Source organism: Arvicola amphibius, chromosome 1, assembly GCF_903992535.2.
Source record: "Arvicola amphibius chromosome 1, mArvAmp1.2, whole genome shotgun sequence".
Lineage (NCBI taxonomy): Eukaryota > Metazoa > Chordata > Mammalia > Rodentia > Cricetidae > Arvicola > Arvicola amphibius.
The window spans coordinates 124,099,783-124,123,735 of record NC_052047.1 but is presented as its reverse complement, the minus strand read 5'-3'; the positions used below and the strand labels follow the sequence as shown (position 1 = coordinate 124,123,735).

The window sequence follows — 23,953 nt, the reverse complement described above, 5'->3', positions numbered from 1 at the left end:
GCTAGAGCTGTTGCAGCTCAGTCAGGAAGGGGCCTGAGAAGGAGCTGCCAGTGTGTGCCTGGGAACAGTGGGGTCTCTCTTGAGCAACATTTTTTTTTTCAACTTTTCCATTGTTTGAATAAAGTTTTATGTGTGGAGCCCCTTGTATTTTCATCCTCCCCCCATTTATTATGGGTTGGGGAGTCACATGCCATGACACACTAGTGGAGGTCTAAGGACCATTCGATGTGAGTTTGTTCTCCCCTTCCGCCACATAGGACGTTCTAGGGACGAACAGGACTGTCAAGCTTGGCAGTAGCACCTTCTTCAACCAGGGAAGCCAAGTCCCAAGAGAGACATTTGATAGCTAGAGTCATTCTTTTTGTAGCTTGGTTTGGCCTTGCCCTCCCGATCCTCCTCTTCCACCTCCCAAATGCTGATACAGGCATGCATCACCACTCCTGACTAAACCAAATGTTCTCTCTCTCTCTCTCTCTCTCTCTCTCTCTCTTTCGTGGGGGATTGAACCTGGAGTCAGGCGTGAGAGGGAACTGCTCTACTGAGCCACAGTCCCAGCCTTCTAATGTCTTCTGATGCTGTCCTCTTACCTCAGAACTGTAGTCACGAGTCTGACACGCCTAAGTAAGAGGCTTTCAGTCTGAGGCAGCCGAGGGAGACACAGGAGGACTTGGGGGGCCCTGGGTGTGAGGGTGTGAACGAGGCTCTGTTTCTCTAGGTTGTGTATGAACGATGTGAGAAGCTGCGGCCGACCCTGTTCCGGCTAGCAAGTGACACCACCGGTGACGACGACGCCCTGGGTAACGGCTCTGTTCTTCCAGGTGTAGCAAAATAGGTGTGGTTCTTCGGGCCCGGCTGCTGTTAGGCCAGAGCAAGACAGAGAGCTTTGAGTTTGGTGTGGGCTGGTGGCTCAGGTCTGACTTCAGAAGACTCTGGGCTTGAATAAGAAATGTGAAGATCAGAAATCCAGAAAAGAGTAGAAATCTACTAGAGACATTGTATAGCCCTTCCCATGGAAGACCAGGAAGCGGTGTCCTGCCTTCCTTTCTTCTGTTTCTTCTTCTCCTCCTCCTCCTCCTCCTCTTCTTTCTCCTCCTCTTTCTCTTCCTCCTCTTCCTCCTCTTCATCCTCCTCCTCCTCCTCTTCCTCCTTCTATGAAACACAGGTCCCTTGACTTGTAAGCTTCTCAGAATATGCTTTGCGGGTCACGTCCTCCTGAGCTGATGTTTTTCTGTTCCTGAGATTGCAATTGATCGATAATCAGGAGCTTTGCCAAATTCAGACGTAATTGAGAGACTGAGAATATATTATAGCCAGGTGTGCTTATTTGTTATTAAGTAGGCTTCAGTTAGGATGCCAGATTTTCAGTGGAAATGCCCAATCTTTATTTGCAGACTGGTAAAGTGTCCAGGCTACAAAGCTGATTCGTGTACCCATTCTCCACATAGGGAAAGCTTTCAGTAACTGAGTCAGGTAGCAAGGAACTTTTTAAATCGGACACCCACATCAACCTGCCTCAACTTAAAAAAAAAAAGTTCCTCATGGAAAGAACAGTGTTTGGAGTGTTAACTGCTGCCAGTGTGTGGACAGTTGGATACGACTAGGGTCGGGGGTCCTGGCTGTGCCGAGCCTGGCAGAGTATCCAAGAAAAGACAGAGACAGATGGCTGGCTGCTCTACTGAGGCGTTCTGGATGTGCTCTTTCCTCAGCGGAGATTCTTCAAGCAAACGACCTTCTCACCCAGGGGGTTCTGCTGTACAAACAGGTGGTGGAGGGACGCGTCAATGCCGGGAAAGCTGCTGTGGGAGAAGTTTCTGTCCCCAGAGGTGCGTGCTGGGATCCTCCTGCCTTAGGGCAGTGTGCAGGCCACAGGAACGCAAGAGCTGCTTCTGTCCCCTCCTCTGTAGAGAAGGCTGTGTTGTGCCGGGTTTTAATACCTTTCCTGTGCTCATGGAGCCCGAGACCAAGGACATGGTTAGTGGTTCAGTAGTAGGGGTTTGCCTAGCACTCACAAGGCCCAAGATTGCATCTCAGCACTGCCTCCCCCAAAAGGTTTGTTTTTGTAATGTTCTTCAGTCTCTGACCTATACCTTCTAAGTCGGGATTGCTCAGAGCTGGGCCTCAGTCTCTTTGTGCACTGTAGATGAATTTGATCAGAAACTCGCCAAAGGTGTCTAAGCTGAAGTAGTCTAAACTGCTGTCCTGGGTGATAAGAGGGGCCAAGGGCAAAGAAAGACCCCAATGCCTGGAGGTCTTTGCCTCTTAACATGCAAATGCCTATGGCAGGCTGCTTCCCAGCACCCAGCTGAGGCAGAAACTGATGGGTTAGAGGCATGTTTTCCAGGAGGGCACCGGTAGGCTTTAAATGGAGACATTGTTTTCATGTTTGAAGGTTTTTTTGTCTTGTTTTGGGTTTTTTTTTTTTTTTTGAGACAGAGTTTCCCTGTGTAGCCCTGGCTGTCCTTAGACTCAGAGATTTACCTGTCCCTGCCTCCCCAGTGCGGGGATTAAAAAAGGTGTGTGCCGCCACCACCTGGCCTTGTTTGAGTCTTTTTGCCCCATCTGTTTTAGTCTTTCCGAATCAAGTACCCTGCGGGAAGAACTGCCCCCTCATTGACCTAGAGGCACCATCTCTGCTTCATCAGGACCTGGCAGCCTTAGGTAAGAGAGGACATTATACAGGCACAGGATGGCACTGGGTGGGGGGATGGGTGGGTTTGTTTCCTTCAAGCAGCATGGGCCTGTTCTGGGGGTAGGGGCATAAAAAGTCTCTTTGGGTGGGTGGATTGGCTCTGGGCAGGTCCCTTGTTTAGGCTTTCTAGATATCCTGGAAAGGGTGGGCATGCAATCCGGCCCAGTCACCCTTCAGGTATTGTTACAGTGAAGTCAGGTATTGTTACAGTGAAGTCAGGTATTGTTACAGTGATGTGTCTCTACTTCTTTCTCACAGGGCTCAGCGATATTCCCACTAGGACCAAGGTAGGAAAGCTCTTCCCCTTGTGGGGAATTCTGGGAAGGGTCATCCTGGCCACAGTGCTGCCTGCGGGAAAGTGGTCACTACTGCGCCATGCTTTGGGCTTCTCAGATCATCTTGTGGGGTTGGCTCCAGAGCTCTTCATCTGTACAGTTTGCTTTACTTCCCATCTCCCCGGCAGGGCATCTCTCTCTCTCCAACCCTAACTCTTTCCTTGTACTGGCTTCTGCTTCCTGAAGGTCTGTGCAGGAGTCTTCTCTGTTCAGCTGTTTCTTTCTCCTCTTGCCCCCATAGAGATTTATTTTAGCCATTCTTGGTTTGACAGGTTGTCATTCCAAGTTGCTGTAAAGACAAGAAGCAGCCTGCTGCCGTCACGCTCCTGGGGGGTGCCGTCGAGAGCCTTTCTGCGGAGAGGAATTTGATGGATCTCTTCTCACCACAGCCATCTCCAGGACCACTGTGAGTGTTCAGGGCCAGTGGCTTCTGCTTGCAGCTCCCGCGGCCCCCTCCTGCTGAAGGGCATGCTCTGTGTACTGCAAGTGCAGGGTGTTGCTTCCCCTTTGCTGTCTTACCCCATGCTAACTTGGACAGCTCTAGAAAGAGGTTAAAGTCTAACAGAAGAACATAGATGACAGACATTTTTAATTTTAATTTGCACAGATGTGTGTGTGATGGGGTGTGTAGGGACACACACGCCGTGGTGAGCCTGCGGAGTCAGAGGATAATTTTGTGAGGTGGTTCCTTCTTGCATTTATGTGGGCTCCAGGCATTGAACCTAGCTCTCCAGGTTTTGCTGCCATCTTGCTGGCCTGTGTAGACAGTTTTAGGTCTAGATTGGCTAGGATGACCTTGAGCTTCCATACCTCTGCCTCCCAAGTACAGTGCTTCCAGCCAGGTCCCATATGCCCTGTGGCTGTCTGACAATTTTGATGCCTATTTCTTTCCTGACTGCTATGTTGAAATTAAATGAAACTAGAGAAATAACAGTAGGTCCTAAATACCATTCCTTAAAAATGGCAACAAGTTCTTTTTTCTTCTTTTCAAAGAGGATTTATTTTGGCTCCTGATTCCAATTCTTTCTTTGTTAGCTCCCCCGCCACCAGATAAGTCTCACTATAGTAGTCTAGCCTGAAAATCATCCTGTGCCATAACAGGCACATAAAATCATACATGCCTTTGCTTTTGCTGTACATGTGATAATGCATTATTGTAGCTTTTTTTAAAAGATTTATTTATTTATTATGTATACAGTGTGTGTCTGCAGGCCAGAAGAGGGCACCAGATCTCATTACAGATGTCTGTGAGCCACCATGTGGTTGCTAGGAATTGAACTCAGGATCTTTGGAAGAGCAGCCAGTGCTCTTAACCTCTGAGCCATCTCTCCAGCCCTTATTGTAGCTTATTTTTATGAAACTGTGTTCCAGCATGACTTTTTCTTAAAAAAAAAAATATTTATTTATTTATTATGTATACAATATTCTGTCTGTATGCCTGCAGGCTAGAAGAGGGCAGCAGACCTCATTTACAGTGGTTGTGAGCCACCATGTGGTTGCCGGGAATTGAACTCAGGACCTTTGGAAGAGCAGGCAGTGCTCTTAACCACTGAGCCATGTCTCCAGCCCCCAGCATGACTTTTGTCCCCCTCTCTTTTAAGGTTTATTTTTATTTATATGTGTTTCTGTGTATATGTATGCCACTTGCATTTGAGTGCCTTGGAGGGAGTTAGACCCCTCTGAAGCTAGAGTTAAAAGTGGTCAGTTTCTCTTTGATGTAATTACTGGGAACCAAATCTAGGCCCTTAGTAGTTGCTCCTAATTACTGACTCAACCCTCCAGCACTGCCCTCCCCATCCCCTGGGTCTCACTGTTTAACCCTGGTTGTCCCTGAATTTACCTAGCTCCCTACCCCTACTTCCTGAGTGCTGTAGTTTAAGGTGTGTGCTATCATGCCCAGTCCCACTTTTTTCTTTTTAAAAATAATCTGTGTTTGTACTCTGGTTCCAAAAGAAGGCATCAGATCCCCTGCTGGGATTATAAAGGTGACTGTGATCTGCTGGGAAACTCAGTCCTCTGTAAGAGCAGCACTTTGGACCACTGAGCCATCTTTCCAGCCTCTTAAAAATTTTTTCTTTTGGGCTTGGAGCGATGGCTCAGATGTTAAGAGTACTGGCTGGTCTTCAGGAGGTCCTGAGTTCAATACCCAGCACCTACATGGTGGCTCACAACCATCTATAATGAGATCTGGTGCCCTCTTCTGGCTTGCAGAGTACTCATACATAAACTATAAATAAAGAATTAAAATTTTTTTTTCTTTTGTTTGTTTTGTTTTTCAAGACAGGGTTTCTCTGTAGCTTTTGGAGCCTGTCCTGGAATTTGCTCTGTAGATAGACTAGGCTGGCCTTGAACTCTGTAGATCCACTTGCCCCTACCTTCTGAGTGCTGGGATTAAGGGTATGTGCTACCAACACCCAGTGCATACATGTTTTCTTATTATCCAGGGGAAAATAAACAGAAGAGGAAAAGAAATGACAGATTCCTGAAGTTTTCTAGTTTTTGTTAGTCTTTGATCATTTTTCTTTCTTTGCAGGAATTATGTTCCACAAAAGAGCATCCCCAAGGAAGTGCCACCAGGTACCAAGGCCTCTCCAGGTTGGTCCTGGGAGGCTGGACCATTGGCTTCTTCCCCGGCCTCACAAAATACGCCTCTGGCTCAAGTGTTTGTCCCTTTGGAGTCTGTGAAACCCAGTAAGTAGTTTATGCCTCTTCTTCTTTGTTGGATCCCTAACAACGACGACAAACCACTCCACACTGATAGGCATGGTCCTTAAACTGGGAAGTTGGGTCTGAAGCTGGGGGAGAGGTGAGGAGAGCTTTTCAGCCTTTGGAGCGGACATTTTTCTTAGTCTTCTCTGTCGGGGATGTCAGCTGTGAAGGGATTGGCAGGTGGGGTTTAATGATGAGGTTGAAGTCTGTTAGGGCGTGATGTTTGTTCATCTGGAGCTCAGGAGGGAAGGGTTTAGTGCCACCAAAGTGACAGGAAAGAGCCGGGCGGTGGTGGCGCACACCTTTAATCCCAGCACTCGGGAGGCAGAGGCAGGCGGATCTCTGTGAGTTCGAGACCAGCCTGGTCTACAAGAGCTAGTTCCAGGACAGGCTCTAAAGCTGCAGAGAAACCCTGTCTCGAAAAAACAAACAAAAAAACAAAACAAAGTGACAGGAAAGGTGGGAATGGAAGGAAAGGAAGAATTTGGCTAAGGACGTTGCTTCTCTGTGGATGCTCAGTCAGAAAAGTGGGTCTGCCTGTTACAAGGAAGCCAGAGGCTCTGCCGGCTGAGGCTGCACACTGTGGCCTGCATGGTGGTGTGGACAGCAGAAACCAGACCCGAGCACCGGGGCTCTGCTCTTCTACAGCCCAGAGTCCTGTGTGGTAGCAAGGTGTGGGGAGGTTGCCATGCAGAGGGCCCCCGGCAGCCAGGTGGGGTTCTTTAACTGGACTTGGTGATAGCAGGCGCTCTTTGTGCTTTTGTTTTATTAAGTTTTCATTGGAACAGTATTGCATGTCCAGTGTTAACTTCTTAGTTGTGATAACTCTGTAAGTAAAGTATTAACATTTGGGGAGGGTGGGTAATGAATTTATGAGAATCATTTGGTTTGCCTTTGTAACTTCATAAATCTAAAATAATTACAACGCAAAGTTTAAAAATGGGTGTAAAACAAGAGTAACATACTTAGTGTACAGAAGCATAGAAAAATTAAAGCAGAAAGGTAACGTTCAGCACTACCAGCTGGCCAGAGGCAGGCATTCTATTGAAGTCTGTGTGTGTGTGTGGTACTGGGTATCAAACCCAAGATCCTGCACTTTCTAAGTAAGCACTCTACTTCTACATTGAATTGTATCCCCTCCTCTCTTCTTCTCTCCATCCCTTCCTTTTTATTTTGTGATAGTCTCATGTATTTCATTTTGGCATAGAACTAACTACATAACCAAAAATGGTCTTAACCTTCGAATCTTCCTATGGGATTACAGATGTAGGCCACTGTACCCAGTTTTCAGGGTTTTTGGCATTCAACCTAACACCTCCTGCATGCTGGCCAGGAACCTATGGAGATTCATCTCTAGCCCTCTTTTTCCTGTTTTGTTTTGAGACAGAGTCTCACTATGTAGTTCTGGAAGTCTGGAATTTACTATGTAAAGCTAGTTGTCTTTGAACTCGAAGAACTCACCTGTCTCTGCCCGCCTTCTTAGAGAATCCCCACAGTGCTGGTGATTGTGTGTGTGTGGTGGGGGTATTAATGCAGGGTCTCACTGTGTAGCTCTGGTTGTCCTAGAACTCACAGAGATCTACCTGCCTTTGTTTCCTGAGTGCTGGGATTAAAGGTGGTGTCCACCACAACTGACTGTATTTTCTGAGTGTTTCGGTTTGTTTTGAATTTTAGTCTTTGTGACACTCCATGCTTTCTGTAGTGTTCCTACATACATAACTTTAGTTGTGATTGAGCTTAATGAAAAAAAAAAAAAGATTCCTTTTTGAAGCTGGGTGTGGTGATCAGGGCAGGCAGGTGGTAAGAGACCATTTTGATTAGAGGAGTCCGTGAGGATTTGGGATACACAGTGCAGATGGTGAGGTGAAAAGATGGGGGGCAGCAGGTGTCAAGCATGAGTGCTGACCCCTGGTGGATCCCTGTCTACCAGGCCGCTTGCCGCCCATCATCGTGTATGACCGCAATGGCTTCAGAATCCTGCTGCACTTCTCCCAGACGGGGGCCCCTGGCCATCCTGATGTGCGGGTGCTGCTGTTGACCATGATGAGCACTGCCACCCAGCCTGTCTGGGACATCATGTTTCAGGTGGCCGTCCCAAAGGTGAGTCATTTGCTGCTGGCCAGCTTTGACCTTTTCACTCGTGATCATTTCTGGACACTTGCTGAGACATTGTTAGTTAGGTATAAGGGACATACTCTTCATATAAAATGGGGATTTTAATGGCCTACGTAGCTGGGTATTCCTATATATTTGACTTCAGATAAGGATCTATCCAGGTAAATTTTTAGGTTAATTCCTTAAGAATACTACCAGGTGGTGGTGGCATACACCTTTAATCCTAGCACTCTGGAGGCAGAGGCAAGTGGATTTCTGAGTTCAAGTCCAGCTTGGTCTATAAAGCAACCAGGACTACAGCAGAGAAATCCTGTCTTGAAAAACAACAAACAAAACAACAAAATCTTGTTTGTGGGTTTTTTTTAAGACAGCATTTCCCTATGTAGCTGGTCTCATTATGTAGACCAGGCTGACCCGATTCACAAACATCTTCCTGCCTCTGTCTCCCAGTTGCTAGGATTAAAGGTGTGTACCACCATGACATGATGTGTTTTGTTTTTTGATACAGGGTCACACTGTGTAGGTCAAGCTAGCCTAGAACTTGCTTTTAGCCAAGCTTGGCCTTAAACTCAGCTTCTTCCTGACTCTGCAGCCTGAGTACTGGGTGTGTAGGGATGTGCCACTATACCTCACTTAGATGAAGAGAGTTGGTCCTATTTACTTGTTGGGTTGTTCTGGACTTTGTAGCCCCCTTTAGGCTACAAAGCAAACAAGATAGAAATAGATTATGTGTGCGCTCCCATCCGTATGGTAGCCTGTAACGACCATGAGAGAGCCTGTCACTCTTTATACACTGTCAAGGCAAGGCTCGGAACTGAGTGTTGTACCTAAGGACATAGAGCTGGTAAGAGGCAGATTGAGAACCCAGCCCAAGATTTTCTATAGTGTTTTATGCTTTGTCTGGGATGTCAACTGTTGACCACACACCTTCAAACACATTCCTGTGGGCAGAAGGAAAGGTACTTTTGGATCCTCTTTCCCCTCATAAGAAATGTCTGTGTGGGACCACAAGGGTGTCTTGAGGTGCTCCTTTTGAGATCAAGTTGCTGTTGGCCTGAGTGCCCTTCCTGAAGCTGTGGCTTTCCGGATTAACATGTTGAATATTCCACCCGTAGTCAATGCGAGTGAAGCTGCAGCCGGCATCCAGTTCCAGGCTCCCTGCGTTCAGTCCCTTGGTGCCTCCAGCCGTGATATCTCAGATGCTGCTGCTTGACAACCCACACAAAGTATGTTCCAGGGAAACAGGGCCCTGAATAGTACATTGAGGCTTTTCTGTTGAGTGTCAGTGGTTCCAGGTTGAGTTTAGGGGTGGAACCAGCCCTTACTGGGGCCTCCTTTGCTTTGGAGTTTGTCAGAAGATCTATAATGGGCTGTCACAGCTGCAAACCAAGGGGTAAACATGTGAACTCATACCTAGACTCCTCTGAAGGAAGCACCCTGTCTTCCTATGGGTCTTTGACTTTCCCTTTGGGCCTGCAGAAGTAGGCAGGGCTTCCAGGATACATGCCTGGCTCCCTTTGAGTTTGTAGCTCCAAGGAGACTAAGCCAGAGTAGTCAGGCCATCCGTTACTTGAAGACTTCATTTGGGGGAGTTAAGTAAATAAACTAAGCATGTGGTGGTGCACACCTGTAACCCCAGCACTCCAGAGGCAGAGGCAAGCCTGATCTACACAGCAAGTTCCAGGCCAGCCAAGGCTACACAGTGAGACCCTGTCTCAAAAAAAAAAAAAAAAAAAAAAAAATTAAATAAAAAAGCTGTAAGCTGTACCTTGGAGACTCCTAGGTTGGGTGGAGGCTTCTACAGTGGGCTTGAATCTCTAACGTCTTAGCCTCTCTTTCTGTCCCAGGAACCCATCCGGTTGCGGTATAAGCTGACTTTCAACCAGGGTGGGCAGCCGTTCAGCGAAGTTGGAGAAGTGAAAGACTTTCCAGACCTGGCTCTCTTGAGCGTGGCCTAACTTCTCCACCAAGACGCTTCAGTCAAGCTTAGGCCAGCATCCCTTTCACCGTCTGGTCAGGACTCATTGTGAAGTAGTGCAGAGTGCCAAGCATTCTTCCCTGATGTCAGGCCTTGATTGCCAATCTCTGTAGATCATGTGTGTGCACGTGTGCGTGTGTGTTATTGGGGTGTCGGGGGTGGAGGGAGAGCTGGGCTTGGGATTTGGGCAGTGTGGGGGATGCTGACGACTTCTGAGATCATCTCTGCTGCACTCATACCTGCTTCTGCATGTTGGTTGACACTGTTGTCCCTGCCTCGGGTTAGAGTTTTATAAGCCAAAGTTTTTTCCATGTATTGTTATCTTTTCATTCATCCACTCTGTGCCTTGTCAGCCTTTGAAAGTCTTAGTTTCTCCCAGGCTGCTGTTCTCAGGGACCTTAGAAAGGGACCTGGTTGGTCTTGTGACAGAGTTTGTCTTCTGGGGCACACTCTTCCAAGAATGGCCTTGTCTTCATTTTCATTAGGGAATGCTGCTTGCAGATGTTCAGTAAAACCTAAATGGAATGCTTATTGCACTGGTTCCAGGCAAGGGGCTGCTGTGAGATCAGGAGACCACACTCGGTGGGCCAATCATGTCCTTCACTACAGTGCCTTAGATTCTCCCTTAGATGGACCCTGTGAGGCCTTGCTTGGGCTTTGGGTTCTGTGGGCTGGGCAGCCTGTCTGGGCCCTTACTCAGGACCCACGATGTCATCCTCACTCTTTCTGTTCATAAACATCTCAAAGCTCTTTCATTGTGACCCTGTGTTCCTTGTTGTAAATCACAGCTCGCTGGCCAGTCCCTTGACCCTCACAATCCACGGTGGGGAACTGTGATGCAGGTAGAGAGCCATGTGATGACTCCGTACAAAGCATCATTGAATAAATACTGTGTACAAATTTGCCTGGTGTTGAGTCCATAGGGAATACGATACGTGAGGACATGAGGAAGAGCAGCATTCTGACAAGCTGAGGTACTGGAGCAGAGGGTTGGTAACTCAAGCTAACAGTCCACCAATACTTTGAGAGTACCAACTGTGTGCTGGGTTCTTTGGCATGCACACTTCAGCAAGTTCTGCTTGGCTGGATCTGTATGAAGAGGAACCCTGAATTCTACTGAAATGGCTGGTGAGGGCCAGTCTTGTGAGATTCTGCCTCAAACTGGAAGGCTCTTTCTCAGTCGTGACTATTGAAATGCATTCCTTCTGGTCTTTTTGTGTTCATCTAGTTGGAAATCTATCAACAATAATTTTATTTGGGTGTGTATTAATAGCACAAAACATTTGATCATTTCAGTAGATTTAGGATGGCTTCTGGCTGCTGTTTTATTTTTGAGACAGGCTCTCACTGTGTAGCCCAGGCTGGCTTGGAATTTACCATATAGACCAGGCTGGCCTGAAGTTGTACCAAAGAGTTCCATGATAGCCCATAATGGAAAATAACAAAGGTTTATTTATTTGGGGATAAACTCACAGTAAGGGTAGCAACCTGCAGTCCTCTGCATGCACTAGGAACTGGAACCGAATCCAGCAGCAAAGAGGGTTGTACGCGCTTTTCTTCTGCATTTATAGTACCATGCCCCCAGGGACATGTTCCATATGCCCATGTCCCCAGATGCTGCTTCAGTGCCACAGTTGCCTCTGCACTGTCAGTCACAGGAAGCACAGGGAAATGTATGCTAAGGCTTCCTGGAAGTGTCACACGATGCCTGCCTTCATGTCCCATTTAGATTTTGGCTACACCTAGCTGCAGAGCACACTGGAAAATGATTTTTCTTATAATTTATTTAACTTTATGTGCATAGGTGTGAAGGTGTGAATCCCCAGGAACGGAGTTACAAATGGTTGTCAGCTGCCATGTGGGTTCTGGGAATTGAACCCAGGTCCTCTTGAAGAGCAGTCAGTGCTCTTAGCTGCTGGACCATCTCTCCAGCCCTGAAAATAGGAATTTTGTATGCAGTACAGCACAATATAAAATTGGGGTCTAGTTACCAAGGAAGGAGAGATTGGATAGTGTAGTAGGAAGTTAGCAAGCAATCTTCCCTCTGTTGTGAGAGAAAACTGCTTTCAAGCTATTGCTAAATGAAAATGCAGGGCCAGGGGCTGGAGAGATGGCTCAGTGGTTAAGAACACTGCCCGCGCTTCCAAAAGTCCTGAGTTCAATTCCAGCAACCACATGGTGGCTCACAACCATCTGTAATGAGGTCTGGTGCCCTCTTCTGGCCTGCAGACATACACACAGAATATTGTATACATAATAAATAAATATTAAAAAAAAAAAAAATGCAGGGCCAGGCACTGGTGGTGCATGCCTTTAATCCCAGCACTTGGGAGGCAGAGGCAGTCAGATATCTGTGAGTTCAAGACTAGCCTGGTCTACAGAGCGAGTTCAAGGATAGCCAAAGCTACACAGAGAAACCTTGTCTGGAAAAACAAAAACCAGAAAGTGCAGGTTATTTTTCTTTGTAGTGTTGGCCATCAAATTTATGGGGAGGGGCTGGAGAGATGGCTCAGTGGTTAAGGGCACTGACTGCTCTTCCAGAGATTCTGAGTTCAATTAATTCCTACCAGCCACATCACAATCATCTATAATGGGATCTGATGCCCTCTTCTGGCATGCAAGCATAGATGCAGACAGTACCCATATCTAAAAATATATATAAATTTTAAAAAAGAACACTAAAAAAAACTTGGAAAAGCAATAGTTTATTTTGTTAGCTTATTCTCTTGTGATTCCTTAGCACTCTTCATTGTCCAAGGAAATAGGAAATCAGGACAGGAAATGCAGGCAGGAGCCACCTACTGGCTTGCTTCTCATGGCTTGCTCTGCCTGCTTTCTTATAGAAGCCAAGACCACTGTCCCAGGGATGGCACCACCCATGGTAGGTTGGGTCCTTATTAATCACCAATTAGGAAAATGCCCGACAGATTTGCAGACACTCTGAGGACATCACCTTGCCGATGACTTTAGCTATGTCAGGTCGTTATAAAGACTAGCCAAGCTACATCCCCATCCCCTGGATCCAGCTTTAAACCAAGCAATTCCCTCAGATATTTGCATATACAGATAACTGGCCATGGTTGGGTCTTGGAATTCCAGGTAGGTTTCTTTTCAAGTTTGTCTCCATTTACTGAAATTTCTAAGCCAAATAAAGCCTTGTTTCTTATGTTCAGTGTCACTCTTTAGATAAGTATTAAATATGATTCAAAATTAAAATACAAAAGGTGAAAATTCTGGCCTGGGAAGATGGCTTGTTACAGTGCTTGCTGTGCAGGAGTGAGGCCCTGAGTTCGATTCCTAGAGCCTGTATATAAAAACACTGGCAGAGAGGCCATCCCTGGGCTTCTTCGCCAGCCTAATGCAATCCCTGTGAGAGATCTGGCACAGGAAGTTGGTCTCTGGCCTCCACAGGCACACGTGCACACCCACACACAGGACAGAAGTTCCCTCATCCTTTTCAGAGACACACCAGGAGTACTTGAGCATGTTGGTTTGACACTAGATAGGTAGGAGAGAGTACTGTTACAATTTCAGCCACCGAGCCCAAAGGATAGCCCATTCTCTTTCCCTTCACCCAAACTGTAAATCAGGCATGTCACACAGCTTCCAGTTGCTTTCTTGCATCGCTATCCCCTCGTTCCTGACAACTCCCCGCTCCCCCTCCACACCGCCTTGTTTGTAGGCCTTTAGAATCACATTCGATTCTTTTGTTGTTTTCGAGACAGGGCTTCTCTGTAGTTTTTGGAACCTGTCCTGGAACTAGCTCTTGTAGACCAGGCTGGCCTCAAACTCACAGAGATCCGCCTGCCTCTGCCTCCTGAGTGCTGGGAGTATAGGTGTGCGCCACCACAGCTAGCTCCTTATAGTCTTAATTGGTAACACTGTTTAAGATCTAATTAAGGGCCATCAGATGTCAGCAAATGAAGGACAGGCACCGGCTACCTGAGTTTGATTCCAGGTATATGAGGAAGAAGGAGAGAATTGATTTCTTCAATTTGTCTTCTGACTTCCACACCATGCTGTGGCACATACACACTATAAATAAATAGAATGTTTTCTTTTAAATCTACTTTTTGGAATCTAGTAAACAATTCTATTCATTCATTCATTATATATACAGTGTTCTGACTGCTAACCTAGCGTACAAAGTGGAGAACAACAAAGATCCCATCTCAAGGTGTAAAGCTTTTAAGACAATCCCGAGCCCTCTCAGTCTCAGCAGTAGTGCTCCCCCTTCCTCCTGGGAACCGAGGACCTAACAACTGCCCACACATACTGAAATGTTGGGAACTTTCCATCATCTCCCTGAGTCCTTGTGAATGTTCTCCAAATAGAACTCAGTTATTGAATAGGGGCAAGATAACCCTTAGGTGTTGACTCAGTTACTGATGTTTTGACTTAGGCCCTAGGAAAGGGGCAAAGTGACCCTCAGATATTTTCCCTTACCTCATCTGATCTGGCAACCACTCTCCAGCCAATTATTGGTAATAGCCCTTTTGAATAAGCCAATCATAATAGTTAAAGAACAATCCCCAGACACCCCTTCCTTCTGTGGTTTTTCCCTTTAAAAATAGCCTGTACCAGCATTCGGGGTCTTTCTAGCCTCTCTAATGCTGGAAGATCCTGTCATGACAGAATTAATCCTCATGCTTTTACATCAGCTGTGGTGGTGAGAGACAGTCTCTGAGGGGAGGGTGACTCCTCCTCGGTGATTGGACTCTAGGGTCCAACAAAGGTAGAAGCAAGGACCAATTCCTGAGGTATTCCTCCACCTTCCACACAGTTTCCATGGTATCTGCGCACCCTTCTTCATACACACAAATTCTTACACAAGATTCTACTGTGAGTCTGACGTGGGGCACACCCCTTTAATCCCAGCACTCGGGAGACAGAGGCAGGCAGATCTCTGTGAGTTTGAGGCCAGCCTGGTCTATGGAGCGAGTTCCACTGAGGTTTCTCACTGTTCCACTCCCCATTGCAGAGGGCATCTGTGCTATGAGAAGGACATTGGAATGGCCCAGGACTACCACTTGTCATCAGCCCAGGAGGCACATCCCTGCCTGAGGGTCTGTAGGCTTCTGAGTGTCTAGAACAAACTGACCACACAGTCCTGGATAACCTCAAGGCTCCATTTGTATGGGCACAGTATGAAGGAAATGTTGGGTCACACTTGAGAATAGTTTAAACTTGGAATGTGGTCCCCCTTTTAATTTCCTCTTCCGCTGCTGCGATAAAGTATTCTAACAGGTGGCGATTTAAGGCAGAAAGGTTTCTTTTGCTCATAGTTCAGTGTAACAAGCTGAGGCAGGAAGAACTTGAAGCAAGCAGGCAGTCACATTGCATCCACAATCCGGAAACAGCTAGTGTTCTGCTTGGCTTTCTCCATTTTGTATAGTCCAGGACTCTCCTGCCCTTGGAATTGCACCTCCCGCAATGAAGCTGGGTCTTCCTACTTGAATTAAGATAATCCCTCACAGCTCGGCCTTGGTGCACACCTTTAATCTTGGGAGGCAGGGGCAGGTGGATCTCTGAGTTCGAGGCCAGCCTGGTCTATAGAGCGAGTTCCAGGACAGTCAGGGCTGTTACACAGAGAATCCCTGTCTTGGTGGGGAGGAGAATCGCTCCCAGTCATGCCCAGAGACTGCACTAACTATACCACCCCACACAGGGATTCATCCATAGTATCAAAGCTTTGTGCATGTAGAATACTATTTAAAGAAAACATTATGCCGGGCCGTGGTGGTGCATGCCTTTAATCCCAGCACTCGGGAGGCAGAGGCAGGAGCATCTGTGAGTTCGAGACCAACCTGGTCTACAAGAGCTAGTTCCAGGACAGGCTCCAAAGCTACAGAGAAACCCTGTCTCGAAAAACCAAAACCAAACCAACCAACCAAACCCAAAACATAACAGCAGTTGAGAGCACATGCTGCTCTCGAAGAGGATCTAGGCTTGGTTCCCAGCATTCATACTGGACACCTTACAGCTGCCTATAACTCCAGCTCTAGGGATCCAATGTCATTTTCTGGACTGTGGGTACATTCATTCACAAGTGACCAAATCAACACAGAGATACACATAATTTAAAAATTATAAAATGAGTCTTAAAAGTAAAAATAGATAAAAAAGATAGCCTGAGCCTCAGTGACACCAGTGGACACATACAATAGGGGAAATATGCTCAAGAAATTTAGTTTAGATAAGCTCAAAAATAGGCCTGAGGCTAGCCTGGACTACAGAGTTAGTTCCAGGAAAGCCAAGGCTACACAGAGAAACCTTGTCTCAAAAACCAAAACAAAACAAAAAGGAAATAAGGTAAGAATAGGCTTTAAGACATTACTAGATAGAGATAAAAGTGTATTTGACGATGATATTATGTTAATACTGTAGGAAATAAGTTGCAAGTGCAATATACCCAATATCACAGCCCTGAAGAACCTGAAGCAAAAATAAACGCAGCTGGAACAGAAAAATGGGCAGTACAATACATATTTCATTCTGTTTGGTTTTGAGATGGGGTTGGTCTACATAACCCTGACTGTGGAACTTACAGTGTGGACCAGGCTGGCCTCAAACTCATAGAGATCGACTTGCCTCTTCTAGGTGTTGGAGTCAAAGGTGCATGCCACTGCACCGGGCTAACAATAATGAGTTGGAGATTTAAAGTCTTGGAATAATTGGTGGGACAACTCAGAAGATGAGCAAGGACATAAGTTTAGAAGAACACTACCCCATCTTACTAAGATGTACAGAACACTTACCCAATGTCTGCAGATATTTCTTTTTTGCTGTTTGGTTTGTTTTTAGTTGGTTTTTGGAGACAGGGCCTTGCTGTATGGGCTTGAGTGGCCTCACATTCAAAGCAATCCCGTTTCTGCCTCCCAGGCGCTGGGATTCCAGGTATGAACCACCACATCCATTGGACATTTGTTCTTCTTCCTCCTCTTCATAGTGAATGATCATCATACATGGTGCTGGGTTTCATAAAGACAGTTTATTTCAAGAGTACTTTAAGGCCGGGTGCACGCCTTTAATCCCAGCACTCGGGAGGCAGAGGCAGGCGGATCTCTGTGAGTTCGAGACCAGCCTGGTCTACAAGAGCTAGTTCCAGGACGGGCTCCAAAGCCACAGAGAAACCCTGTCTCAAAAAAAAAAAAAAAAAAAAAAAAAGAGTACTTTAAGTATATTCCCTTCTGAACATTCCCCCTTTTTGTTCCATCCCCCTTTATTCTTTCTTCCTCCTCTGTCTCCCCTCTGCTCTCAGGCCAGATGTGATTTTAGGTGTTTATATAAAATATAGATTCAAAAGTGAGAGAAAACACAGACTTTTGTGTTCTTTTGCTTATTATCTCTTAGCTGTATCCTTTTCCCACATCTCATCCTCCTCCTTTGTGCTTTCAAATGCACATAGAACCCTCCCCATGACAGACCAGTCATGGCCATAACAAATCTCTGCACGTCTAGAACAGTTTAAGTCATACCAAGTATGTTTTCAAAATACATGGAATTAAATTAGAAATCAACACTAGACCATGTTGTGGTGGCTCAAGGTAGGAATCCCAACACGTGGTAGACTTAGTCAGGACTGCCTTTGAGTTCCAGGCTAGGACTACAGAATAAGACCGTGTCTTCAAAAAAAAAAAAAAAAATTCTACTGGAAAAAAAAACAAAATTCTACTTTGCTATACTAGACAAAAGCAAACAGATTCAGAAAAAGAAGAAAAAAGGAAACTGATTAGTGAAGAAATTGATGGAAAAAAGAAATGGAAAATTAAAGGAAGAGCTGGATTTTTGAAGATTATTAAATCAGAAATAAAGAAGGGGATACCATTATCAATTCTAATTTAAACTAATGCCGGGCGGTGGTGGCGCATGCCTTTAATCCCAGCACTCGGGAGGCAGAGGTAGGCAGATTGCTGTGAGTTCGAGGCCAGCCTGGTCTAGAGTGAGTTCCAGGACAGGCTCCAAAGCTAGAAACCCCGCCTCGAAAAACAAACAAACAAAAATTTAAAAGGATTATGAAGGGCTGGAGACAGGGCCCAGTGGTTAAGAGTACTGACGGCTCCCCCAGAGGACCTGCGTTTGATTCCCCAGCACCCATAACTACCTGTAAAAGTACACTTCAGGAGATTCTTCATCCTCGTCTGGCCTCTGCTGGCGCCAGGCACGCAAGTGGTTTACAGTTATACATGCAGGCAAAACATTCATCCACATAAAATCAAACTAAAATAGAAGTGCTGCATGCATTTAGTGAGAACGGAAAAGTAGCAACATTACTTGTAGCTACTCACTGAGTTTCTCTCTCTCAGCTACTCTCTACTCATGATTCTAAAGACAGACACTTTCGGATATTTAAGAACGAACAGGAAGCAAATATGGCTAGAACGCCGGGCTGCCAATTTCTTTTTTAAAATTTCATTTTATTTATTTAGAGGCCTGTGTGCATGTGTTGAGGGCACGCTCATGAGGTCGGAGGACAACTTGCGGGTGTCAGTTCTCGCCTTCCGTTTGTGGGTGCCGGGGGTCGAACTCGTTAACTCAGGCATGGTGGCAAATACCTTTACACAGCCGGCCCACTTCCTAGCTGCCAACCGCCTCAGTCCTTCGTCATACGCTAGGACAGTAATAGTTCTCAGGAGAAGTCGGGGTTTATACGCGCAGACGCACGGGACGGTTTTCTAGGAAGTACTTGGTTTACTGCTTGGAAAATATTAACAGAAAAAGAACTGTCCTACCTGCTAGAACAGTGCCGGGCCCGCAGCCGCCAGCGCAGCAGTCGCCATGGTAACGGGCACTGACTTCCGGAAGGAGTACGGATCGCGACGAGGGACATCGGCCTCCTTGAGTGAGCGCTGACGGGGCGGCAAGTTGCGGTGCGGCGGGTTCCGGCGGCCGCCCCGTAGGCAGTGTCGCTCGGCGCCAGCTCGGAGGCGCCATGGACTTCTCCAAGTTCCTGGCTGACGACTTCGACGTGAAGGACTGGATCAATGCGGCCTTCAGAGCCGGCCCCAAAGACGGGGCGGCGGGCAAGGCGGACGGCCACGCAGCCAACCTGGTGATGAAGCTACAGCTGTTCATCCAGGAGGTGAACCACGCCGTGGAGGGTGAGCCGCGTAAACGCCCACCTCCCCGACCCTGAGCGCCCGACTGAGGACCCGGCCCAGGGCCAAGCCTCTCCCTTGGTGGGAAAGCGAGTCGTGAAGTAGTCTGAGTTATGGACTTCAGGTTTCACCTTTGGCGAAGCCATAACATTTCCTTTGAAATCTTAGAAAAAAAGAAAAAAAAGAAAAAAAAAGTTGGGATTGTTGGTAGCCGCCTGTAATTTTAGCACTGCGGAGGTGGTGGTGGTGGTGGAGAATCAGGAATTCAAGGCTAGCTTTGGTTGCAAAGTGAGTTTGAGGCCATCCTGGGCTACACACAGAAACAGACTGACAGACAGACACACAGACACACTTTGTTTTCTTATGAGACAGTCTGTGTTGTCTACGCTAACCTTAAACTCACAGTGATTCTCCTTCTGCCTCAGCTTCCCTAATTCTGGGATTGCAAATATGTGTCCCCCACCCATCTTAAAGAAAAAAAAAGCCGGGTGGTGTTGGCGCACACCTTTAATAACACTCGGAAGGCAGAGGCAGGTGGATCTCTATGTTTGCTCTACAAGAGCTAGTTTCCAGGACAGGCTCCAAAGCTTCAGAGAAACCCTGTCTTGGAAAACTGAAAAAACAAACAAACAAAAAAACCCCCCAAAAACCTCTTTTGGTGTTGGAGTGATGGCTCAGTGGTTAAGGACACACACTACACTTGTAGAGGACCCGAGTTTAATTCCCAGCACCCACATCAGGTGGCTCACTACCTGTAACTCCAGTTACAGGGGCTTCAAAGGCCTCCTTGGGCCTGCATGAACCGACACACAGACACACCTGTAGTTATGTACGGAGCAAACGTAATTAAAAAAAAAATAAATCTTGAAAGAAGTCCTTTGGGGAGTCTCCTGTGGCCTCTACTCGCCTTGAACATGGTGTACAGTGAAGGGTGGGTGACCTTTGACTCCCAAGCCCTGGGATTATAGATACATTCTGTCAAGTCTGGTATAAGGAAGCACTTAAGAGCATTAAATAGTTAACTTATCCTAGTAATTAGCAGTATATGGGACCGGCACAAAACCATTGTAATATGAGGAAGATGGATCATCCTGAATGAAAACCTTTACCGTGTGTGTGTGTGTATGTGTGTATACACGCTGTGGATTAAACCCAGGTCCTTGCATACTCTTATTTTGTGGACAGTCTTACTAAGGTGCCCAGGCTGGCTTTGAACTCATTCTATGTATCAAGGAAGCCTTGAATTTGAAGTCTTGCCTCAGCATCTGGAGTGCCTGGGATTACTATGCCCTGCAGATTTATAGCAATTTTTTAACTTAAAAATTGCATCTATTTATTGATATGTGATAAAGAGAATGACTGAATATGTGTGGATAGGCATAAGAGAGAGAGAGAGAGAGAGAGAGAGAGAGAGAGAGAGAGAGAGAGAGAGAGAGAGAGAGAGAGAGAGAGATGGGGCATGACTCAGAGCCCTTCCTTGCTGTTTCGCTGTGCTGACCACACAGTGCCGCATAGCCTGAGTTATGGTGCTGCAGCTCAGCTTCCAGGGTCTATTTCCCTCGGTCTGGGGGTGGGAGCAGTGGCTCCCGGGCCCCACATGCTTGTGTTCAGAAGTGTCAGGTCCACAGATCCTGGACCCTGCCTCACACCAATCAGACGAGAGAATAGATGCTGCGGGAACGTACTCATCCGTAAGGACGCAGGGATGATTGGGGACCGTGGCGTTCGTGCCTCTAGGCTGTTGCAGCCATGGCCATTTCGTATGCATCCATCCTCATGGGTCCCAGAAAGTAAAAACACCTGGGTTTTGTTTATGATTCCATTTTCATGTTCCTCAGGATGGTGGCCCCAGCTCACGGAGCTGGCATTCACCTTATGAGTTTCCAAAAGATTACATGTGTATTAAGGGAAAACACGAGACAAGCTGGCTTTCATTGGTAGCTCAGGCATGTCCCTGTCCCTGGCCCATTATTCCACTTTGAAGGCTCTTCCCAGATTCTGAGCACACCAGACACCTAGAAGCTCTAGTGGTTAGAGTTCCTAGTCTCTCATCTCGGATGCTGTCGGGTAGTTAAAGTGTCCGTTTGCAGCATCACTGACGGTCCCTAGTCGGTAGAGACTCGTAGCAGCTACTCATTTTGGACAAACACCTTTTAAAGGTGTCCTCAACCTGGTTCGTTGGAAAATAAAAACGAAATCATATTTGAAGGTCACTTGATAAATACAGTCCTCCCCCCCTCCCTGCTGCGTTGAAGCCAGGTTGTCCTTTAAAGTTGCAGAGGCTATGTGAGAAAACAGTGGTCAGTGAGGTGACCTCAGCCGGGGTCATGGCTTCTGTAGAGTGATGAATAAAACTGTGTGCTTGAGGAGCAAGCAGCCTGCCCCAAGACCAGCAGACGACAGACAGAATGGAGGACAAGGTGTGGTAGTGTGCAATCCCAGCCCCCAGGAAGCTTTTTATTGCTTTTTGTAATTAGGAAAACTGAGTATATTCCTGAAAAGGTTGGGATTAGAAGAAAAATATCCCAGAAAAAGTCCAACAAAATAAAAATACAAGAACAAGGAAAAAAAAGACCATGGCAAGTAGACGGAAGCTAAACTCACATAATACCTGACAAGTGCCTTGCCAGTGAGCTACAGCCCCAGCTCTTGGGTTGTGTTTAAGATTTATTTTTTTATGTGCATGTGTGCACATGTGCAGGTGCCCTGTGATCCCGTGAGCTAGAGGTAGAAGCCCCATCCATATTCCATCCTCTGATAGAGCAGTAATTGTTCTTAGTCATGGAGCCATCATCCCCCACTTCTTTGTTTGAGACAGCATGTCACTATTGTAATATAGGCAGACCTGGAACTCCCTATGTAGCCTAAGCTGGCATCACTTTTCACAGTAATCTACAGGCCCACACTACCACACCCGGGTCCTTCATTTTTTCTGTTGGTCTTGGATCAGGTTGCTAGTGATTGTTTCTGAAGCACAGAGTTTCACTGTGCTGAGGACATGGTCCTGGCTGAGGTCACCTCTCTGACCCCAGTTTTGCCGCACATCCCCTGCAGATTCTCAAAGCTGATTGGTAATGTTCCAGGGAAAGTCTCCTTTATGTCATCACACATGTGATAACTTCCCACCCTACCAGCTCCAGTTTCTACCTCTGCTGCACAGTGCCATTCTTGAATTTTTGCTGCAGAAACAAGTCTCCAGGCCCTTCAGAACATGCCCAAAGTGCTCCGTGATGTGGAAGCCCTGAAGCAGGAGGCATCTTTTCTGAAAGAACAAATGATTCTTGTCAAAGAGGACATTAGAAAATTTGAGCAGGACACTTCACAATCGATGCAGGTACTTTGGCTTCTGTCTTTGATGTGGGCTCTACTGTTCAGCAGGTGCTCTTGCTCACAGGAGATTTAGGACTCAGAAGGCTCTGGCTCTCAGGCCGCCTTTCCACCTAACTTGTCTTCTCAGCCAGATTATCTAGGTGAAACTGGAGAGACGGCTCAGAGGTTAGGAGCACTGGCTGCTCTTCCAGAGGTCCTGAGTTCAATTCCCAGCAACCGCATGGTGGCTCACAACTGTCTAAATGGGATCTGGTGCCCTCTTCTGGCATGCAGGGATAGGAGGGTGGTAATAATAATAATAATAATAATAATAATAATAATAATAATAATATTAGGGGAAGGGTAAGAACATTCATAAAACAGTTTTAGGTCACCAGAGGTGGAGAAAAGGGGACTGTCACTGAATTGTGTACACTGTTTCTCTTTCAGGTCCTGGTGGAAATTGACCAGGTGAAGTCCAGGATGCAGCTTGCTGCAGAATCTCTCCAGGAAGCTGATAAGTGGAGCACACTAAGTGCTGATATTGAGGAGACCTTCAAAACTCAGGTATGTTCATTTATGGGCACACTGTTCCAGGCATTTAGGGGAGAACTTGGGGTTTGGAGAAAGCTATCTTACTTGCCTTAAAGACATCAATAGCAGCAGACAGAATATTCGGCCATCTTGGGGGAGGCCAGAAGAAGCTTCCCTGGCACTTCCACCTCTTAATTTTGCGTCCTCTGCTTGACTGAAGCCCAGGGGACATACACAGGCAGAAGTGAGGTGAGTGCAGCTTTGGCAAGTGACTTCACTCCTCAGAGGCTGCAGGCGTGACAAACAGGAGAACTTTGAAACCTGTTCGCACAGACAGTAAAATGGTGTGGTGGGAAGAATCCTTATAAAGCAAAGCCTAGTGTAACCCAATTCTCCAGGCCCCTAATTTCTTGCCTGTAGACACTTGCCAGCTTTAGGCTGCTCCTCCAGATGTCCCCCACCCCCGCCTCCCAGCACCGTGCTATGGGCGCTGCAGTGCACTTTGTTTTTCATTCGACAGTCTCCCCACCCCAGAAAAGTCTCAAGTAGCCCAAAATGAAACTCCCTAGCACTGACGTCTTCCAAGTGTTGGGATTTTTTTTTTATATTAAAGAAGCTGTTTGTCATTCTTTGTTTTAGAGATTACAACACATACAAGTGAATTTTATCAAAATACAGCACATTCCTTCTACTATATTCATAAAAATCAATTCCTATGTAAATAGTACTGAAAAATCAACTAAAATGAGTTAAAATTTACAAAGAGTTGTTAAAAGGTTTCAATCAAAATTATGAAAACTATACAATACCCAATTGATAACAGCCTGAAGTGTTGGGATTTTGTTTTTTTTTTTAAGAAAGTCCTTATTTATTTCATATGGTTTTTTTTTATGTATATCTGTGCACTGTGCTTGTCTAGTGCCCTCAGAGGCCAAAAGAGAGCATTGGTCCTTTGGAAGAGCAGCCAATGCTCTTAATAATCTCTCTAGCTCTGGTATTTTCTTTAATTTTTTAAAAAAATTTTTATTTTTTATTGTTGGTTTTTTGAGACAGGGTTTCTTTGTGTAGATCAGGCTGTTCTCAAACTCACAGAGTGCAGAAATTAAAAGCAAGTTCCACTACCACCTGGCACGATTTTCTTAATATAGACAATTTTGTTTAATTAAAAAATTATTTTAGACAGGTG

The 23,953-nt window shown here is 46.3% G+C and overlaps 2 protein-coding genes across 2 annotated transcripts in view; both read left to right on the top strand.

Annotated features, from left to right (window-relative positions):
* Gga2 (golgi associated, gamma adaptin ear containing, ARF binding protein 2) overlaps positions 1-10,729 on the top strand; it is a 36,049-nt gene extending 25,320 nt beyond the window's left edge. The window contains exons 9-17 of the mRNA XM_038331401.1: positions 716-797; positions 1,707-1,823; positions 2,569-2,658; positions 2,948-2,976; positions 3,297-3,430; positions 5,558-5,715; positions 7,664-7,833; positions 8,964-9,074; positions 9,696-10,729. Coding sequence (XP_038187329.1) covers positions 716-797; positions 1,707-1,823; positions 2,569-2,658; positions 2,948-2,976; positions 3,297-3,430; positions 5,558-5,715; positions 7,664-7,833; positions 8,964-9,074; positions 9,696-9,806 — 1,002 coding nt within the window. The 3' untranslated portion in view covers positions 9,807-10,729. The remainder of the gene's footprint in view (positions 1-715; positions 798-1,706; positions 1,824-2,568; positions 2,659-2,947; positions 2,977-3,296; positions 3,431-5,557; positions 5,716-7,663; positions 7,834-8,963; positions 9,075-9,695) is intronic.
* Positions 10,730-18,634: 7,905 nt separating this feature from the next.
* Positions 18,635-23,953, top strand: part of Cog7 (component of oligomeric golgi complex 7) — a 64,043-nt gene continuing 58,724 nt past the window's right edge. Inside the window, exons 1-3 of the mRNA XM_038332561.1 lie at positions 18,635-18,927; positions 22,110-22,258; positions 22,684-22,800. Coding sequence (XP_038188489.1) covers positions 18,759-18,927; positions 22,110-22,258; positions 22,684-22,800 — 435 coding nt within the window. The 5' untranslated portion in view covers positions 18,635-18,758. The remainder of the gene's footprint in view (positions 18,928-22,109; positions 22,259-22,683; positions 22,801-23,953) is intronic.